Below are 19712 nucleotides of genomic sequence, written 5' to 3' on the forward strand. Positions count from 1 at the left end.
TAAAAGAATAAAAATGGCTTTGTGTGTAGTCTTTATTTTGAATAACTGTTAAAATGCCATCAGGTTACTCCTCAAGACGAGCAAAAATCACCCCCTGCGGAAACTTTAGGAACTATGTACAGAAGTTTACCAAACAGAGGACAACACTTTAGCTGAAGCCTGACTGCTGACGAGACAATGGAGTTCTGAGGAGACTCAGCGAAGAAAAATCAGGCAGGAAAGGTACCCCTCTGAGTCAAACTTCAGCTGCCATCAGGACAAGTCTTGTGATGGTCAGGGGCTGGAGAATCTGTGCTTGGAAGGTTCAAGTACAGCACGGGTTCCCTGTGTCTGCAACCAGATAACAGGACGACAGGTGGCATTAGAAATCTAAAAGCACTGGAGGAAAATTAGTAAACTGAAATCCCTTCTAACGTGGGAACACAGTTAACTAAGATATTGCCCGGGGTTTTACATCAAGTCTCCTTCCCATATTTTGTGAATAGCTGATGAAGTTATTGCTCCTCCCAGCCTTCAGGACCCTTACCACACATGCAGCAGTGGTCACGTGCTTACCTATTTGATAGGCTACACCCCTGGCTGAGGTGCCATTAGGTCAATGTCACTCAAATTCCTGGCCAGCCAAACTCCCGCAGCAAAAAGTCCCAAGTTTAGGATCAAGTTTCTAGAAAAAGAGTGTATTCTATTAACCCTGTGGTCACTGAGTGAGTCACTTAGAGGTAAAAAGCTTTCCACCACCCCCCTGGAAAAACCTGAGGCAAGAGCGGGGTCAAATGCAAAGGCCAATTTAGCGCTCGTCCAAGGCCGAAAAGCCCGTTTTTTGTGCTGGCGCCGCCTCTTCCAGTTCCCCTCCCCGTCAGGGTGAAACTCTCTAGACCTAAGCCAGGTAACTGAAAAGACTGCTTCTGCCGCACGGGAACTCTTCCGGTCAAGGGCCTCAGTAAGCCATGGCCAAAACCACTATGAGGCCTAGAAGTTGGCAGTTTTAAAAACCTGCAAGCACCCGCCTGGGCGGAGGAAAATGCGGCAAGTTATGTATACGGGCACGGAGGGGTAGAGAGGGACCAGGCTCCCTGGCCTCGCTTACCTCCGGAAGTCATTCCTATCGGTGGCGAAGCGGTACACGCCCCGAAGCCAATCCCCCACGTTGTCTGGAACTTCGGAAACTTCATTTGCCGAGCCGCCAGGGTTCACACTGACCCCACTAGAAGCCATAGCACACCCTCCCGCTCCGCGAGGTCTCTGGCGTAATCGTGTCGGCGCAAGCGGATGACGCATTTCCGGCCTAGCCCTTTGGCCTGCCACTGGCTACTAAGGGCGCCGTAGCCAGAGTGGGGTCGGTTGTCCGGGAGACACGTCACTCCAAGGACGAGCATCCACGAGCTCTGCAAGAGGAGGAGCGATGCCGGGTCCTGCGGGCCCTACTCCGGTCCACCTCCGGCACTCCCCAGGCCTTCGGCTGGTCGAGCCGCTCACACCACACGTGGTCTCTGAGTGATCATTTCATTGGCTCAGGAGAAGGATGCTGGGGATCCAGCTGTCCCAGCAGGTCGTGTCGGAGTAGGAGCTAGCTCGGCAGGGGCTGCGTAGCTTTGGAGAAGGGAATTCCCCAAGAAAAGTCTCCGTAAAAAGTCACAGAATGCGCGGGCTGAAGAGGGAGTACTCAAATTAGGTCATCTCGCCCCCTTTGACCTAATTTGCTGGGCGTGTCCCTATTTGCACTCAGTCTAGGATTTTTATGGGGGGAGAAGAGTCTGCGTCTAAAGCCTTACAGATCATCCCTCACCCTGACTCCCCCTTCTCCGGGCCGCGCAACTAGCAAATGGTGCAGTGCTTCCTGGAGGTGTCACTGCCCTCAGCTTGCAGGCTTCTGGGGGTCTTGCAGGGAAGGGGAAGGCGTTGGCCAAAGAAAAAGCCTTCGGGTTCTGAGTCAGAGGAAGAGGAGCAGGTGGGGCAGGGGGCGTCCTCCTTGGGATCAGCGGGCGTCTCCAGGGGGCCCTGCCCTCCCCCTTTGGGTGCCTCAGCTTTGTCCCCTGTTCGGCACTCCTGCTCCGGGCTGGTCCCAAGCAGTCCCCTCTGGGTTTCCTGACTGGAGCTGGGGACGGCGTTGAGGGATGCTCCGGAGATGGTCGCGAAGTGTAGTGGATCATTGTCACCTCCTTCAACTCTGTCGAGCCCCGCCTCACCCGCTCCTGGCGGGGTCAGACACGCCTATCTCAGAGCTCCGAATCCTCGCCCAGACCCGGGCGCGGCGTCCCTAGGTAGCTAGGCCCAGCCTCCCGCCCCGCCCCGCCCCTGAGCGATGCGCGCCGCCGCCGCCGCCGCTGAAGCGATTCCTCTATCGGGCTCTCCGCCCCTCCCCGCCTCCGCCCACCAGGGGGCGGCCGCGTCCCCAGTCTAGGCGCTTGTCCCGCGCCGCAGCCTTTACCGCGGCGCGGGGTGGGAACGGGAGGCCCTTGGAGCGCTCCGGCCAGGGATGCGCGGTGAGAGCTGCGGGCCCCGAGGCTCGGGTCTGGGGCATGCGGTTGGCGGACGGGGGGCGCTGCTGGAGGGACGGGACGGCATGAGACCGGGGCGAGGGTTCCAGCCCGGGAGAACTCCCTCCTCTGCCCAGCCCAAGACACTGCCCACTTCCCCTTTGATCTACACCTTTCCTCCCTTACCAAGGGGCGGCCTTTCTTCTAGTGTCTCGGCCGGGCTGGAGCCGACATCCGAATATCGACTCCTAAAGCAGCTGGGGCAACAAGGGCCGCCCCCCTGCAGGGCATAACGTCCTCCGCCCAAGGGCCCGGCGCAGTCTTGGCAGCAGAAGTGGTTCTCGTGCCAGCACTGTCCCTCTGCCTCAGTGCAGCGCCGGGAGAATATCAGCTGGGGGAGGGAGAGGGGAACGGCTCATTCATTTACTCACTCATTCATTCATCCAATAACCACGCCTTATAGCCAGTTAGCGGTAAATCATGGCTACGGACATTCCCATTTGATCAACTCAACCACTCTCCGACGCAGGGAGGGCTGATTGGCTTAGCCAGGATCCCCCAGCTAGCTGGTGGCACAACCTAAAGTGTGACCGGGTCGCCTGGACTCCTAACACAGGGTTCCGCGCGGCCACTTATGCTGATATTAAGGCAGTTCCTCTTGTGATCAGGCACCGCACTGGGCACCCAGTAGACTGATGGGAACGTCTGTCCAAGAATCCCTGCTCCAGAGAAATTCTCCCGGTCCCAGTCATATGGGGGAGACTACCTGCGGGGGGGAGGGGGGGCTTAAAGGGCCTACACGCTCAGAACTCAAGCCAGAGCAACAGGAACTAAATGGTCCAGGCTGGTGCCTTTTTCTCCCTACTCCACTCCCCGAAACCGGGACAGGTGTCCCCTTACGTGCTGCTCAGTTGGACCCTGAACAGACCCTCCACTCAGAGCTGTACCTGGTCACAAGCAGGACAGCGTGGCCTCAGCAGCTCAGCGTGATGACGGCCGCAGTAGAGATGCCCATCGTGGTAGAAGTAGATGAAGTTTATCAGGGCCTGGCCACAGGCCTGGCAGGCAAAGCAAGCCCGGTGCCAGCAATGCTGCTCTCCTGCCAGGGCTGCAAACACTCCATATTCCCCCGGCTTCAGCGGCTCCCTGCACTGCCAAGTGGGGGTGCTGGCAGGTCAGAGGCTGCACCACCTTCCCAGCTTCCCTCTTGGTTCTTGCGTCCCAACCCACCTCCCCTGCAGGTTCACCAAGAACCCCCAAACTTGGTTTCCTTTTTCCTTAAGGTTTGTCAAACTCAATCCCAAACCCCCTTTTGCCACTGGAGTCTCAGAAGCTAGCTCCTTCTGCAGTACTGAGAGGGCGAAGAGTGGAGGAAGAGGAGTATTGGGGTGGAGGGACTACATACCTTCTCACAGGTGCTTTTGAGCTTGGGAGGTACCAGGTTTGCCACTCCCTGTCCCAGGGCCTCCCGCCTCCGCTGGGCACAGAAGAGCCGCAGCTCGGCCAGCTCCTCCTCACCAAGGGCCAGGCAGTATTGCTCCTGCAGAAACAGGTTCCACTGTGCCAGGGAGAGCCCCAGCAGGCAAGATTGAAGTCTGAGTGGAGAGAGAAGGCTTAGCTGCTGGGTCAAAGGAAGGTTGTAGAACTCCAGGGAGGTGCAGGCAATAGCAGCATAGAAGGGTATCAAGATGGAAAGGGAAAGAGGGACAACAATGCCAGTAAATCTTCCTGTCTCACTTCCCCCATCCCACCCAGGAAGGGTCATCATTCCTGACATCATCCACATAGCACTTAGCCCTGTCACCCTATATTTGGGTCCTTGCTCCCAATGAGCTGTGTAGTTCAGTATCACTTCCCATGGTGTTTTCCCTATGTATTCCATATTCTCCTGCCTTGTCTTCCCAGCTGATTATAAGCCTTTATTTAGACTAGGCACACATAGGGCTTCAATAAATACTTGACCACACTCCCTACATTTGTACATTCCATTATTTGTTTCAGAAATCGTTCATGTCCATTTTCTCATTTGCTTTTCAGTCAAGTGCTGTGCAGATAAGTGTACCCATTTTGCAGATGGGAAAGTTCAGGCTGTGGTGGGGGAAAGGGACTGATTTCCCCCAACCAGTGGCATAGCTGGGCCTTAAATCCATGTTCCCTGACTTCTGGACCAAGGCTCTTCAACAATAAAGAAAGGGAGGCTGGGGAGATCGAGACCCACATCGCTGTCCTGTGGAGGGAGTTGCTGCAGGAGCGTGGAGAGCCGAGGCCAGTTGGCAGCTGGGTTGGTGTCCAGGCCAGGGAGCCCCTGGCGCAGAATGGCAGGATGCTGAGGAGAGACCTCTTCTCCAATCTGGAACAACATCTAAGCAAGCCCCTCCCCATTAGACAATCAACTTCAAGATCACTAGGACAGCTGATCCACCCCTGCATTTGCAGTCTAATTGGTGGAGGTTGAGGAGGCCTCACAGCCCAAAACACCCCCTGAAATTACTCTTGAAATCACCCCCTGCACTCGGGGCCGAGCCCCTCGGGTCTGCTTAGGCAACACAGACCCCCAGGAGAGGTCACATGTATTCATGTGAACACATTTCAAGTCACACCCTCAGGTCCTCAGGGGGCTATAGAAACGGACTCCTGCGAGGAGAGAAGGGCCACAAGAGGCAGGGCACGAAGGCTCACTCCTCCCAGCTGGTGGAAATGGGAGGCAGTCTGAAGGGTGGAGGCATGTTGAGCTCAGAAGAAAAGGTAGGGCTCCTACCTGAGCAGAGGCCTCCTCAGGGTCCCCCTGTGGCGGGCGGCCTGGGTCACCGTCTAGGCTCACTGGCAGACCTGGCTCCCGAGTGGGGGGGCTCTCCCCTCGGTGGGACCAGCCAGGGTTTGGCACTGACATTGGTGGCAAAGTCTGCCCGGAAAATAACAAGAAGATCTCCCATTTATCTGGTCCTTACAATATGCTCCTAAGCAGTACTAAGTGCTCTACAGACATTATCTCATTCAATAACCAAGTGAGTCAGGTGGTATTTTTTGTCTCCATTTTACAGATAGCCAAACTGAGGCTGGGTGAGCATACATGATATGCTAAAGCTCATACAGCTGGTAAGTGGCAGAGCCAGATGTTGAGGCCAGGCCTTTTGGCTCCAGTTGCTGAAACTCAAGCTCTGGGGTCTCCCAAGATTGAAATGGAGGAAAGAGGAGGGCATTTTGCCTTTCCCACGAGCCTTTGGGCAGACTGGTCCCTGCTTCCCCACCTCCCTCGCCTTCATGCTCACCATTCCTCATCGAGTGCTTATGAGGCCAGTGAGTCTGCTTCCTCCCCGCTCCCTCCACAGGCCCCAGACTTCCAGCTGTAGGTTGAGCCCGGTGAAAGGACCACTTCACCAGAAGCCCTTCTCAGCCTCTCTGGTCCGTAACCGTTCTCCTTTCCCTGAGCTCCAGAAGTAAGTACAATCAGTGTCCCAAGGTTTAGCACATAATTTTCTCTTTGCTCCTTGTGTCTCCCTCAGCTCCTCATCTAGTCCATAAGCTCCACCAGGACAGAGGAAAATCTTGTGTTTCCATCTTCTATCTATAGCGGCAATTTCAGTGGATAATTCTAAGTGAATCTTCAGCTCTCCTCTGGGCAAGCCCTGGAGTGACCACAGTGCCTTGGGGGTAGGGGCTGACTACTTAAGTGGAAAAGGAACGAGCCCTGCCCACAAGGAGTTCCTAGTCTAGTGGGTAAGACAGAGATGAAACCAGGCAGAATGGGGCTAGAGGTCTGGGCAGGTACACACAGCACCCTAAGAAGAAAAATAACTAGAGCAAACTTTTCTGTTTACTCTGTGCCAGGGGCAATTCTAGAATTTTACATAATATAATTCATCCTCACAACAATCCTGTGAGGTAATTTCTGTTATCCCATTTTATGGTTGAAACAAACTGAGGTTAAGTACCTTGCCCAGGGTCGCATTGGAAGGCTAAGGGGAGCTTTAGGGAAAGGCTGCCCCTGAGAGCTGGGATGGATTCTGAGTGGCAGCAGGTCACAGGAGGGCACCACAAATCCTTGGCCTCTGTAAGACCCGGCTTTGGGGGCGAGAACAGGGTTTGGATACTGCTTCTCAACCCACAGCCCCACTCAGCACCCCCTTCGGATGTCCCCTGCCACCCTTGCCTGCTCCCTGGCCCCACACCCACCTGTTTCCTTCCTGCTCTGTCCATCAGTTCAGGTTTCCTGTGGAAGGCAGCCAGGATGGGCCATTCACACTCAGGACCGGGAGTAGCCACTTCCTGGAACAGCAATACCCCTGCTCCAGGCAGCAAGGGGTGCATGGGGGAGGAGGTCACACAGGAAGAGGGGGAACACCTTGGGCCCCAGGAGGGGGCTTGCACCCTCTCTCCCAGGTTAGCTCTAGTTTGCATGAACTTGTCCCACACAGAAACAATGCTCGGAAACCTTGCCCTTCACCCTTCCATCGTCCACAAAGGCGGCCTGACTCCACCTTTGCTTAGCCCTGGACCCTGCCCTTCTAACATGCTGATTCCTTCCAGAATTCCCCCTCCCCCGGGTCCCCTGAGACCAGGGACAAGGCTGAACCCGTCTCCTGGCTGCGAGCAGGTGCAACCAGGCTCCCGGCGTTCAACCTTCCCGACCCACCCCTGCCCTAAGAGCAAAATCTGAGCTGGGAAGGTTTCCCCGACAGTAAGAGGGAGTAGTGGAGAGGTGTCCGTTCCAGCCAAGTACCCTCTGGGTAGATTCCCAAATTTTTTTTCTTGGACTTCGCGGGGCCCCCTCCTTGTAGGCGGGGCGTGGTGTAGTGTCGAGCCAGCTGGGGTTCCCACTCCGGCTGCTGGAAGTTCAGAGAAGCAGACGGGACTCCGCTGGGTTCTCACCGTCGCCGCGCGCTGGTGTCTGGGCCGTTCTGGACAGACCGCGCTGTCGTGCCCCTCACTCAGTCCCCACCCCGCGAGGCCCAGCGCCCGCCTCCGCCCGCCCCGGGAGCGCAGCCCTTCCTCTCCCACGCCCTCCAAGGGCCGGTAGAGCAGGACGGTTCCGGGAGGGGCCCGGGCTGCAGACTCAGGAAAGTCTTTGTAGGATCCCAGGGTGGAAAATGTGCAGGCTCCACTGTCCCGCACTGCTATGGGCTCAGTGTCGGAATGGCGCCCTTTCGGGCGCCGAGTGGACACCCAGGAGCCTCGTTTATAACCAGTCCTCTGACTCTCGCGGAACAGAATGCCTTTCCAAGCCTGCAGGTGCCCCCACAACCGCTCCTCTCCCGCCCCTCTCTGGGTCCCACCCCTCCAAGTTCCCTCCTCGTTCTCCCCAGGGGGCCATCCGCCCCTTCCCTTTTCCTAGCCTCTTGTACCGCCCTTTTCTCTTCCACCCCTTTAGACCCTTCCCCCATCTTTTGTGTCTCTCCCTCCATCCCCTGCCCCTTTCTGCTCTGGGAGTGGAAACCTCTAGTCCCACTTCTGGTCCCCTGAGTCCCGCCCCAGCTCCCGCCCCAGGCTCCGCTCCCCCAGCAGGGAGCGCTCAGCCGCTGGCCAGGAGCGCCCTCTGGCGTGTGCACAAGCTCCCTGCTCCCGACTGCATAGTCCTCCAAAGGGACCTTCTAGGATACGCGCCGGTCGCCCCTAGCGGGTCTGCCCGCCCGCAGCGTCTCGTTGGTGCCGCCGGTGACCTCCGACCCCGTGGCTGCGGGGCGGGGCAGGGAGATCTTAGCTCCCGGTGGCCGGCGGCTGCTGCAGCGGGACCCGGGAGCGGGGCCCGGCGCCGCCCGGGCCGCGGGGCGATGTGAGTGGGGTGCGGCGGGGCGGGGACTAGGCGGCTCCACAGTGGCCGCGCCGCGCTGCAGTCTCCGCTCCCTTCTGCGGAAACCCCGGGCGGGCGGGGCAGGTGGTGGAGCCCGGGGGCTGGGGGCTGGGATCCGGGGACAACGCGCGTACCCGAACTCCCCCATTCCTTCTCGGTGTCTAGAAATCTCCTGACAGCCCCGCAACCTAAATGCCTCTCACTCCTCAGAACCACCCCACCCCCACTCCCGACACACCTTCGCAGGTCCTATTGCCCTCAGAACCCCTCACTCCTGCTAATTTGCGATACACCCACAGAGCCAGATTCTCTCCTGGATGCCCGAAAATGCTTCTATCGCCCTGAAATTCCTCTGGTTCATCATACCCTCTCCCCATTCTCCTTGCACCATGTTCAAATCCAAAAAACTGTCCACGTTTCCCCAGTCTGCTCATATATTTTGAGTACTGATAACCTCCAGTTAACTGCTGACCCCAATCCAAACCTATCCCAGACCGGAGGCCCCTTCTCATCCAATGTAATCCCCCTCTTTTTGGCTGTCGTGAAATGTCCTGATAATCTTAGAGAGAAGGGGGCAGGAAAAGGTGCACTGCCCTCCTCCCTGTAGTTGGTTCTTGGTTTCACCCCCAGATTCCTTGTTGGTTGGCGGCTCAAGCTCCAGTCTTTTCCCAGCCGCTTGTCTTTAGGCAGTGCGGGCAGTGCGCACCTCCCTCCGCCTGCCCCCACCTTCCAAGGTGGGAAAAAGCCAGACCAAGAGAGTGGGCTTGAGCCGCCAACCGTCCCATTCACCTGGGACGTTTTCCAAGGTTGCAGAGCACAGGGGGCCCTGGGAAACGATAGTGTTTTTCCAGAGAAAAGGGTGGGATCTCGATTCCCCGGGGTCCTGGTCCCTCAGTTTGTCTACCTGGCACTAGATCCCCGAAGCTTTGGTTTATTGTTAGCATTTGTGTTAAAATTTCAGGCCTTTCAAAGCTTGGAGAAGAGAAAATCTAAAAAAGCTTCCAAATGTGAAATTGTCCTAAAAAGGGGAAATCTTCAAGAGGATTGTCCACACACTTACCTTTAGAGGTTATTTAAGCTGCAGGGCTCCACAGTTTACAAATATTTCCCTTAAGAAGTAAGGCCTTGGGGTGGGAGTTGTGGGTGGTCTTGGGGGGTTGATTCGGCAGTCTCTTGGGTAAGTACTCAGGTACTTAGTAGCAACGAAGCAGACTACAGTATTAGTTTCTTAATCTTAAGCTAGCACTTTTTCCAGTCCATCACAGTGTCTTTTTGAGAAACCCCGTTGTAAACTTCTCTGCAAAGGCGAGGAGGTGGTGGTTTTGGTGTCGGTTGTAGCAGGATTCAGGTTGGGGCGTGGGGGCCACTTAAAAGGTCTTGGGCTGCCTCAAACTTCAAACCCATTGATGCTAGGGGAGTGTCTTTCCAGGGCTTACGGAGCTCAGAATTTGGGGTCCCTGTGACCTCGATCTTGCTTATTTATCGGTGTTTCTGTCCCATTAGGACCTGGAACAGATGTCCAGGTGGCGTGGACTGACAACAAGTCAGTCTCATTAACAATTGGGGAGGATGGAATGTGTCCACTAACCTGCAGCCTCTGTCTCCCCTGCTAGGTGAACCCCAGGTGTGTCCCGGAGGGATCCAGGTGACGTCTCTACAGATCCCTTGTCGTGATGCCCCACCAAGAACAGGGGGAATAAAGTGGGGGTCCTTCCCCATGCCCCTCCAATGGTCAGTTCCCCAATGGCCTGGGTGAGGTGAGAGCTGTGTATAGGAGCCACTTTCCTGGAGTTTCCCAAGTTGGGAGGAATGGAGGGTCAGCCTTGAGCAGGGGCTTTATTCCTTCAGTGGTGGTTCTAAAAGGATATGTACTCTTACGGACCCATTTCTTGAAGCAACTTGCAACCCCTTAACTTCTCGTTGGAATCAGTGCATGTGTTTGCTTACTCCCTTAGGTCCCTCAAGCCTGGAGGCACCCTCTCCATCCCAGGCACAAGTCCTGCTATTCTGACATGCAGTCCAAGTGCCATAACCTAGGAAGGAAAAGCCAAGAATATGTCTCCCCTTTGTCCAAAAGCAAACCGGCATTTTTTTTTTTAATGAAGAAATGCCTAATCAAGGTTATAAAATGTGTGCTCTCTTGTATTTTTATTTACTTTTAGTTTTTTAATCCTTACCCAAGGATATGTTTATTGACTTTAGAGAGAAAGGGAGGGAAAGGGGGAGAGAGGGAGCAAGAGGGGAACATCCATTGGTTGCCTCCCATATGTGCTCCAACCTGGTCTAGAACTCTAAACCTAGTTATGTGCCCTGACCAGGGATCGAACCTACAATCTTTTGGTGTATGGGATGACGCTCCAACCAACTTAGCCACCCAGCCAGGGCAAAAAAAAAAAAGTGTGTTCTGTTTTAAACGGTCAATCTTCTGAGTGCATCTTTTGACTGTAATGTAGCGCCTCAGAAGAAGAGAACATCAAACAATAAAGTCGAAGTTGATGTTGGGATGGTAGTGAGGGAGGCAAAGAGGATTTGGATGACGTGGGAAAAATGAGGTGGAAAAGGAGAAAAGTACAAGCTAAAGTGTCTGGGGCTCCCAACATTAATTTCTTTGCTGAATCCGGACAAGGCCCCAGGCCGGCACCCAACTTCTTCTGATGCAAATCACTTCTGGGTCCCTGCTTTTTTTTTTTTTTTTTTTCCTTGTTGACCAGGCTTTCCTTTCCTGTCATAACATCAGCTAAAACCCTATGTACTTCTCAAGGTCTAGATCAAGTGGTACACCTGAGAAGCTTTCCATACCCCTGCCAGCATTAATCTTTAACATGTCCTAACTTGAGTTAATGTTTATCCCTTTTGTGTCTGGCCCTGGGTCGAGAGTGGGAATTTCTTGAGAGAGGGACTGTGCCGCATATTTCCTTGGGCAAAGTAAGTGATCACCGTGAGGTGGTTCTGCCAGTTTCCTGGAGCAGGACTTTGTGGAATTGACCTTGACCACTTTCTTATCTCTTATGCTTTTCCCTAGGGTGGGCTCGCTGCTCTGACACCATGGGGAGCTGTTGCAGCTGCCTGAATAGAGACAGCATCCCAGACAACCACCCCACCAAGTTCAAGGTACCCATAGCCCCCTCTCCCGAGTTTCCAGCATGGTCTGCTGATCTCAGGCCTCGAGCTGTTGAGTTGCCGCAGCCTCTCTAGAGAAGGCGAAATGAGCCCTGGCTGGTGTGGCTCAGTGCGGCCTGTGAACTGAAGGGTCGCCAGTTCAATTCCCAGTCAGGGCACATGCCTGGGTTGTGGACCAGGTCCCCAGTTGGGGGCATGCAAGAGGCAACCAGTAGATGTTTCTCTCACACATCAATGTTTCGTTCCCTGTCTTTCTAACTCCCTAACCCCTCTAAAATAAATAAATAAATAAATAAATAAATAAACCAACCGAAAGAGGGTGAGCCCTGGCTGGTATGGCTCGGTGGACTGAGCTCCGGCCTGCGAACCAAAGGATCACCGGTTCGATTCCCAGTCAGGGCACAGGCCTGGGTTGCGGGCCAGGTCCCTAGTACAGGCCATGCAAGAGGCAACCACACATTGATGTTTCTTTTCCTCTTTCTCCTTCCCTACCCTTCTGTCTAAAAATAAACAAAATAAATAAATAAAATAAAAAGAAGGTGAAATGGCAGGCTGAGGCTGTGGGCTCATAAAGATTTCTTGAGATCAGGCCCTCTGAGGTGGTCTGAGGAAAAGGAGCTCAGGCCGTTTGTTCAGCTCTTAGTACTACCAAGAATGAAGGAATGCTGTAATACAGGAGCAAAATAGGCGATTTTAGGTAATTCACTCCGGTCAGTATTTAAAACAGTGCTTAACACACAGTAATCACTGCATTAGTAGTGTTTGCTGCTTGCTTTGGGAAGCTAAGGCCAGGCCTGGCGGGCCTGTGGGCCTGTACCCGGCTGGTCCCTCCCACCTCTGAGCACAGCAGAGGGGCCCCCTCCTGACTCCCTGCCTATGGGGGCACAGGTTTCTCCCGCTCACCACAAGAGGGAGCCCTCAGAGAGATCCCGCAGTTGGGGAGGCGGGGGAGGCAGTATGTCTTTGTGCTTCTGCAGCTTGATTGTCTCAGGGTCTTAAGTAATCATGTGGCGGTCTGTAGAGTCTGTGGCGAGTCCGGTGAGCCCCTCAGTTCCCCAGCTCCAGCCTGCATCATCAGCAGGCCTGTCAGTGGTTCAGGGACCACACACATACTTGTTACTCATCACTGACCCTCTGTCCCCTACCCCCAGGTGACGAATGTGGATGACGAGGGGGTGGAGCTGGGCTGCGGGGTGATGGAGCTGACACAGAGCGAGCTGGTGCTTCACCTGCATCGGCGTGAGGCCGTCCACTGGCCGTACCTTTGCCTGCGGCGCTATGGCTATGATTCCAACCTCTTCTCCTTTGAGAGTGGTCGCCGGTGTCAGACGGGCCAGGGTGAGTACCATGCCCTGCCTCGCACTCACGGAGGGGCTTGTGCACCCGGGGTCAGGTGCGAGGAATGAAAGTCATGGTGCAGACTAGGCAGCTGTTGCCCAGCAGGAGGAAGGGTCATGGCCAAGAGCACCAGCGTGTTGATGCAGAAGCAAATGGACTCCCAGGCCAGTGCTCTTCTACTTCCGTCTTTGTGGCTCTGGCCTGGTCCCTTTGTGGGGTGTTTATTGCATAGCCCGTGCAAAAGAGCTAGCGCTCCCAGGCCGAGCCTGCTTGGGAAAAGCAGTTGGTTCCTCCTCCCGTTACTCCAGTTTAAGGGTCCCTGTTGCCCCAGAGTAGGAACAATCTTCTGAGCCCCCAACTCATATACCCTAGAGCCCATGAGTAAGGAAAGGCTAGCAGGAGGCTCTAGTGTCCTCGGGGCTGAGTGACTTGGGAATGATAGATTTGGGTAGGTCTCTTGTGTCCCCATGTACGGAGCAACCCTCAAGAGCCTCACCTTTGTCTCTTGTCACCTGTGAGCAATGGAGTGTGACGTATTCTTCTTTCCTTCTCTTCTCCCTGCAGCCAGAGGTTAGGGAGTGTTGGGCTGTGCCATGAGGTCAAGGCTAGAGGCTTCTCTTTTAGGACTCAGCTACAAGCTCTGCAGAAGGAGCCCTGCCTGGGACTGTGCAGGTGAAATGAGTGAGCCCTTTCATGAGGCTGCTAACAGACAGTCTCCGAGGTTGTGTTGCCCGGGGGAGCTGCCCCTGCTCCAGCCTCTGACCCTCGGAGCTCATGAGGCAGAGGCAGTTTGCACTGGCTGAGCAGAGAGAGGGGAGAAAGGGCCTTCCCTGCTTCTGGTGGTGTTTGATCCATACTTGGGATCCTGGAGGGGCAGCCATAGGCCCCAACACCGGGTTCTCCTAAATCTTTAAGCTTTTCCAGCCTTTTTTAACCCTTGACGTATGATAGCTTGCCAGTATATTTGCTTTTTCTCTGCCTCATGGCCCATTCCTGCAAACGCCTGCTGTCCTCTACCCCAGCCTTACTTTATCTGTCTTTGTTCTGGGTGCATGCCCACCCACACCCCAAGTAGCCTCCCCTGAGTCCCAGGCCCCACTGCTCCTGGGTGGTTCAGAATCCTAAACTGACACAACACCCTGAGGGCATCTTTAGGTCCCCCAGGTCACAGGTGCTCACTCAGCCCAGTCCTGCTGACCCTGGGCCTTTGAGTGCCTGCATTGGAGTTTGAGGGGCCCTGGGCCCCTTAATTGTGTGGCTGAGGAGACACGCGATTGTTTTGCTGCATTTGTCCTTCAGCTAGTCAGCCCGCCCTTCTTCCTTGGGGCCAGGGGCCTGTACACGGTGGATATTAGCTCTCTGGTCAGGGTCTGGGCTTAGTATCACTGAGCAAAGTACCCAGTGAATGAGCAGTGAACAGGACAGACCCTCTACCCTCAAAGAGCTTTGGGCACAGAGCTGAGGGCTGGTACCCTGAATGGAGCTCAATTTTCTGGGGAGCCAGGGATAGCAGGCAGAGGGAGACGGGGGCAGCATGTGGACAGTGGCCGCTCATGTAATAGTGCCCTTTTCACTTGGAGTCTCACTCCTCTTCCCCGCAGCTCTGTACACACCCACCCTCAGGGAAGTGACTTGACCTCAGAGGAATATAGCTGAAGTATTAGCTATCAAGATGGAAATAGCTTGCAGGAGGAAAAGAGGAGGGCGCTGGGGCCCAGCTCCTCCCATTTTAGGGAGAGGAGAGGGGTAAGAGGTCGGCTCCCCCTTGAGGTGACAGGAGCTCCCCCTCTTCCCCGCAGGCCTGGGACTGGGGTTCAGGGACATTTCCTGAGCTCTGTACCTCAGGTTAGCCTCTGTGGCTCTTCCCAGTCGGGCACAGGGTCAGAGCAGCCTCATTTCTCCCTCTCCTGCTTCAGGGATATTTGCCTTCAAGTGCTCCCGGGCCGAGGAAATCTTCAACCTCCTTCAGGATCTGATGCAGTGCAACAGCATCAATGTGATGGAAGAGCCGGTCATCATCACCCGCAATAGCCACCCAGCCGACCTCGACCTCCCGCGGGCCCCCCAGCCTCCCAATGGTGAGGAGACCCCTGTCGACCTCAGTACATACTCATGCATATGTGTACACACACGTATGGACATTCACACACACATACACAAAAGCACAGGCCTAGGAAGCCCCAACCAGTCTTGGAGGCCTGAGTCAGGTAGGCCGGTAGGGGGACGGCTGGGTGAACCAGTCTTCTGGGACCGGCGACCGTCCTCAGAACCACTCTTGGGGATGCGTAAGGCCTGACCTGGGCCAGGCAGGTGGTTCCAGCTGAGGCTGGGGAGTCCTAGGACTTTTGTCGACTGATGGTCAGGGAGCAGACAGAAAGAAAGACATTGGACGTCCATGGAAATGGCAGTGGAGCCTTTTGGCTTCCTTCCTCTCCCCCCGGGGGTCATACCCATGTACCCGTGTTGTGCCGTGTATAATGTGCACCCACATGTTTGGACCAGACTTTCAGGGAAGAAACCTTTCATTTTAACTCAATGATTTATTTATTCGTATTTAGATACTTGTTTTTTTGTATTATAAAGGAATTTTAGAATTTATTTTTCAAGATATTACGGAACAAGAAATTTTACGTAACCATTATAAAACACAAGAATAGATATGTGGTATTTCAGGTACTACACACATACAATGCGCATCCTTATTTTAAAACTATTCAAGGGGAAGGGAAGGAAAAAGAAAAACTCATGTCCTTTCCCCAGGCCCGCGCTCATCCACTAGCTACCACCAGGGCCCGCATCCTTATTTTTCTTTCGAAAACCTGGGCAAAAAAGTCCACGTTGTACATGGCGAAGTCCAGCGGCTTTCCTGACGGGTGGCGCAGGCGTCCCCGCCCAGGTGCCCCCCCATTTCCGGGGGTGCTCCCACATCTCTGCTTGTTCGCCACGAGCGCATGTGACGCACTGCTCTGTGCTCTGTGCTCCCTGGGCTGGCGTGTTGGGGACGAAAGGAAATGGAAGCACAGCACTGGTTTCAAGGAGCTTCCTGGGAGCTCACCGGCAGAGCTAGAATAAGGCAAAGGGGCAGTTCGTGATGACAAGGTGTGCCTTAAGAGTTTCAGGTAAGGCTGTGAAGGGCAGCTGTCACAGGGTCCAGGCTGAGCTTTGAGGGGAAGGATGGGGTTTGAAGAACAGAAAGATGACAGACAGTGGGGGACCACTGGTTCAGCAAGGCTAACTACTTTGGGGCCCTGGGAGTGTCTCCCCTCCAACTGGAGGAGCCCCAGGACGCTGCACACGGGGCTGCAGGTGGGCTAAGGACCTCTCTCACCCGGGCTTGTCTCTCCCGTGCCCAGCTCTAGGCTATAACATCTCTAGCTTCTCCAATGGCTTCCCTGGATGCCCAGGAGAGGGTCCGAAGTTCTCAGCACCCCAGCGCCCCTCAACAAGCAGCCTTCGACACCCCTCACTTGGGGAGGAGTCCACCCATGCCCTCATTGCTCCTGATGAGCAGGTGAGCAAGCAGCTGCCCCGCCCCTCCCTGTCGGTCTGGGTGGGGATGGAGGTCAGGAAATAGGGCACCTCCTCCCAGAAAGGATCACGGAGGGAAGAAAATCTGTAGGGTCCCTTCCTTTCCCCAGAAAGGGAGGCAGCTTCTCTGGAAGGTTTGGAGGACGAGGAAGAGGAGGAAACTCCAGCTTCTTCCCTCGTGCTTCTCATCTCTCACCCTCTGGTCCCTTCTGCTGTCCCTCCTCCCTGCCCTTGGACCCCCTGCTTCATTTGGACTTTTTCCCCCCAGTCTCACACTTATGTCAACACTCCGGCGGGTGAGGATGACCACCGCAGAAGCCGGCACTGCCTGCAGCCACTGCCCGAGGGCCAGGCACCCTTCCCCCCACAGGCCGGAGGCCCTGACCCACGAGACCCACAGGCATTCTGGCAGCCGGGCCAGGTGAAGTTCGTGTTGGGCCCCACCCCTGCGAGGCGGCAGGTGGTGAAGTGCCAGGGCCTGTGCCCCGCCCTTCGTGACCCCCCTCACCACAACAACAACGAGGGCCCCTCTGAGTGCCCGGCGCAGCCCAAGTGCACCTACGAGAATGTCAGCGGGGGGCTGAGGCCAGGGGCCAGCTGGAGACTGAGCCCAGAGGAACCGGGCTGGAACGGCCTCGCCCACCGGCGGGCCGCCCTGCTGCACTACGAGAACCTGCCCTCCCTGCCCCCAGTGTGGGAGAGTCATGCCCAACAGCTGGGGGAGGAGGTCGGGGATGACGGGGACTCGAGGGACGGGCTCACACCCTCCTCTAATGGCTTCCCCGACGGCGAGGAGGACGAGACCCCACTGCAGAAGCCCACCAGCACCCGGGCTGCCCTCCGCAGCCACAGCAGCTTCCCTGTGCCACTGACCCGCCGTCGAGGTTCCCCAAGAGTCTTCAATTTTGATTTCCGCCGGCCGGGCCCCGAGCCTCCCAGGCAGCTCAACTACATCCAGGTGGAGCTGAAGGGATGGGGTGGAGACCATCCCAAGGGGCCCCAGAATCCCGCGGCCCCCCGAGCCCCCGTGCCCACCGTCGCCCCTGCCCGCAGCTCAGACTCCTATGCCGTGATCGACCTCAAAAAGACCGTGGCCATGTGCAACCTGCAGAGGGCTCTGCCCCGAGATGACGGCACCGCCCGGAAGACCCGGCACAACAGCACCGACCTGCCTCTGTAGGGACTTCCTCCATCCCCCCCATCCGGCCTCCGCCTCAGCTCCTGTCCTCGAACCCACACACCCTCGGGTTCAGGGGTGCTTTGCAGACGGGCATTGAGGTGGGATCAGAAGCTTCCCTGTGCTGGCCAGAGTCCCCAAAGGTATCAGCCACTGAGTGGCCTGGTCTCCCTGTTGGGGAGAGGAAGGGGCGACCAGGCTCGGAGGGAGCCATTGTGGAAACTGAAGGGTCGTGATTGCATTTAGTGCCCTCCCTTTACGTCCGTTTGTCCTATCTGTCGTCTGTCCTCAGTGTATTTTTTTTGGTTGAAATTTTGAAACATTTTGTACCTGTTGATTTTATTTATCAGTTTATTTTTCTATTTATTGTTTCAAATGTAATTTAACATATTTATTATTAATATAATTATTTTTAAATTCTGGCTCGGCAGACAATAGTGAATTCTTAGGGAGCCTGCTCTGGTGTGGTCCCGGGGCGGCCGGGGGAGGCCCAGTGCGGTGGGGGCTTCGGGCCGGGAGGTTGGGCCGCTGTGGTTTTGTGCGAAGTCTGACCCTTTCCTTTTCCAAGAAGCCCTAGCCCAGGACTCCAAGTGGCCAGCAGTGGGCACTCTGTCCGAGGAAAGTGACAGGACCTGGGAGCCCCACCTGCAGGAAGGTGGTTTGTATGGGAAACTGCCCCAATGGGGCAGAACTCCGCCTCCAAGGGTGGCAGTGGCTGCAGGGAGGGTGTAGGTGGGCGGGCTGTGTCGGAGTCACCCCTGTGAGTGCTCACTGATTCTGTCTCTGCTCCCAAGTGGGCGACAGTGGACGCTACGCTCCTTTAACACCTCAGCTTGGAGGCGTGCCCTGGGTCCTTCTTTGGTGTGCTAGAACATGTTTTTTTAAGATTTTATTTATTTGTAGAGAGAGGGGAAGGGAGAGGGAGAGAAACATCGGTTGGTTTTTTCCCATACGCATCCCGTTCGGGGACCTGGCCCGCAGCAACCCAGGCATTGCCCGGACCTGGCATAGAACCGGAGACCTTTTGGTTTGTAGGATGACGCCCAACCTACTGAGCCACACAGGTCAGGGCAAGGCTAGACACTTTAAACAGGACTTTTACTAAAAGCCCAGAAATAGCAAAAAGAAAAAAACACAGTATATGTCACTAAATAATCTGGCTTGCTAAGTGTCACTTTCCCAGAGAACTGTTCCCCATGAATGGACTCCTTGGGCTGCCTCTACCCACCTGGGGGGGGGGGGCAGGCAGAGCTACTAGTCTGAGCACCTTCCTGGAAGCCCGGGGCCTGCACAGGGCCGCACACACCACCCACCAAGTGCTGCTGTTGCCGGCGCTTGGTCTCCCTGTTCTGAGGCTGCCTCTTTTCCTCCTCTCACCGGTCTCCATTTCCATCTCAAGCCCCTGAATGGTTCATCTCGAGGAAATCCAATGTCTGTGATAAGCCACTCAGGGCCCAGATGAGGAGTGGGAGCAAGATTCATCCAAGACTTAGGGACAAGCCTCCTCATCTCTGGTCGCCATTTGTGCCTCCGCTCTGTCCAGTGGAGCAACACCTGTCCTCCTCACCATGGAAACAGGCCAAGGCGAGGCCCACAGGATTTCCTCCCCTCCTGCTGTCCAAAACATCCCAGCCTGGACCTCAGTTACGGGAGCACCATTTCCTCTGGGCGGGCGTTGAACTGACCAGCTTCCAGAACCCCCGGCCTTGGGTGTCACCCTCTGTCAGTGAAACGGCTGAAGAGGGCTGGCCACAACAGGATGTGAGAGGGGCCCTCACCTGGACTCAGCAGGGGCCAGGGTGCAGCTGCTGCAACCCCAGAGTTAACACCAAACCCTTCCCTGCGGCCTTTTGATCTCTGGACCAGAGGGGCCGCCAGCTGCAGGCTGGGTTTGTTGCACCTTTCCCGCTCTGCAGTGGGACATGCCTTCCTCTCCCTGCAGCTCAGCTGGGCCCACGGGTCTGCTCTCTCCCTGCCCTCCCACGCTGCCCTTGCTCCTCAGCCTCCATGGTTGGGAGTGCTGGTCTCCCCAAACAGGAGAGCCGAGATGGGGGCGGTATGGCTGCACCAGGACCGGGCCCAGGGGCCCTGGCCATGCTAGTGACCCGGTCTGCTCAGGCTCCTGTCACTCATGGACACTGTCATAGGGGAGCCACAGGCTGGGTTCTGGTTGTGACTTGGCTGCTATCTCTGCTCTCTTGAGCATTCAGTTACCTCATATGGCCCTTGGTTTTTACTCTTGGAAATCACAGGCCTAGTTGTGCGAAGTAGCCAATGAGATGGT

The 19712-nt window shown here is 55.8% G+C and overlaps 3 protein-coding genes across 7 annotated transcripts; 1 reads left to right on the forward strand and 2 right to left on the reverse strand.

Annotated features, from left to right (window-relative positions):
* Nucleotides 1-14: 14 nt before the first annotated feature.
* Nucleotides 15-1278, reverse strand: TOMM6 (translocase of outer mitochondrial membrane 6). The gene is made up of 3 exons (XM_037155038.2): nt 1088-1278; nt 556-664; nt 15-330 (listed from the first exon to the last, which is right to left on the reverse strand). Exons 1-2 carry the CDS (start codon nt 1276-1278, stop codon nt 568-570), a joined length of 288 nt encoding a protein of 95 aa, XP_037010933.1. The 3' UTR covers nt 15-330; nt 556-567.
* On the reverse strand, nt 15-7393 carry PRICKLE4 (prickle planar cell polarity protein 4). The gene is made up of 10 exons (XM_053671236.1): nt 7198-7393; nt 6651-6687; nt 5236-5379; nt 4696-4839; nt 3883-4017; nt 3425-3628; nt 2664-2868; nt 2429-2545; nt 1088-2192; nt 15-330 (listed from the first exon to the last, which is right to left on the reverse strand). Exons 2-9 carry the CDS (start codon nt 6672-6674, stop codon nt 1816-1818), a joined length of 1350 nt encoding a protein of 449 aa, XP_053527211.1. The 5' UTR covers nt 6675-6687; nt 7198-7393; the 3' UTR covers nt 15-330; nt 1088-1815.
* FRS3 (fibroblast growth factor receptor substrate 3) lies at nt 2445-17824 on the forward strand. 5 transcript variants are annotated; one of them, XM_037155006.2, is made up of 8 exons: nt 2445-2483; nt 5807-5914; nt 9879-10022; nt 11288-11376; nt 12537-12723; nt 14640-14801; nt 16077-16234; nt 16520-17824. In XM_037155006.2, the coding sequence occupies exons 4-8, from the start codon at nt 11311-11313 to the stop codon at nt 17429-17431; spliced, it is 1485 nt and encodes a 494-aa protein (XP_037010901.2). In that variant the 5' UTR covers nt 2445-2483; nt 5807-5914; nt 9879-10022; nt 11288-11310; the 3' UTR covers nt 17432-17824. The 5 variants fall into 5 exon arrangements, with proteins under 5 accessions (XP_037010901.2, XP_037010889.2, XP_037010895.2 ...); XM_037154994.2 differs by lacking the exons at nt 2445-2483; nt 5807-5914 and adding an exon at nt 8062-8247; XM_037155000.2 differs by lacking the exons at nt 2445-2483; nt 5807-5914 and adding an exon at nt 8062-8247 and having other exon boundaries at nt 9879-9996.
* Nucleotides 17825-19712: the final 1888 nt, after the last annotated feature.

This window comes from Artibeus jamaicensis, unplaced genomic scaffold (assembly GCF_021234435.1).
Source record: "Artibeus jamaicensis isolate MK-2021 breed Jamaican fruit bat unplaced genomic scaffold, CSHL_Jam_final contig_1803, whole genome shotgun sequence".
Taxonomy (NCBI): domain Eukaryota; kingdom Metazoa; phylum Chordata; class Mammalia; order Chiroptera; family Phyllostomidae; genus Artibeus; species Artibeus jamaicensis.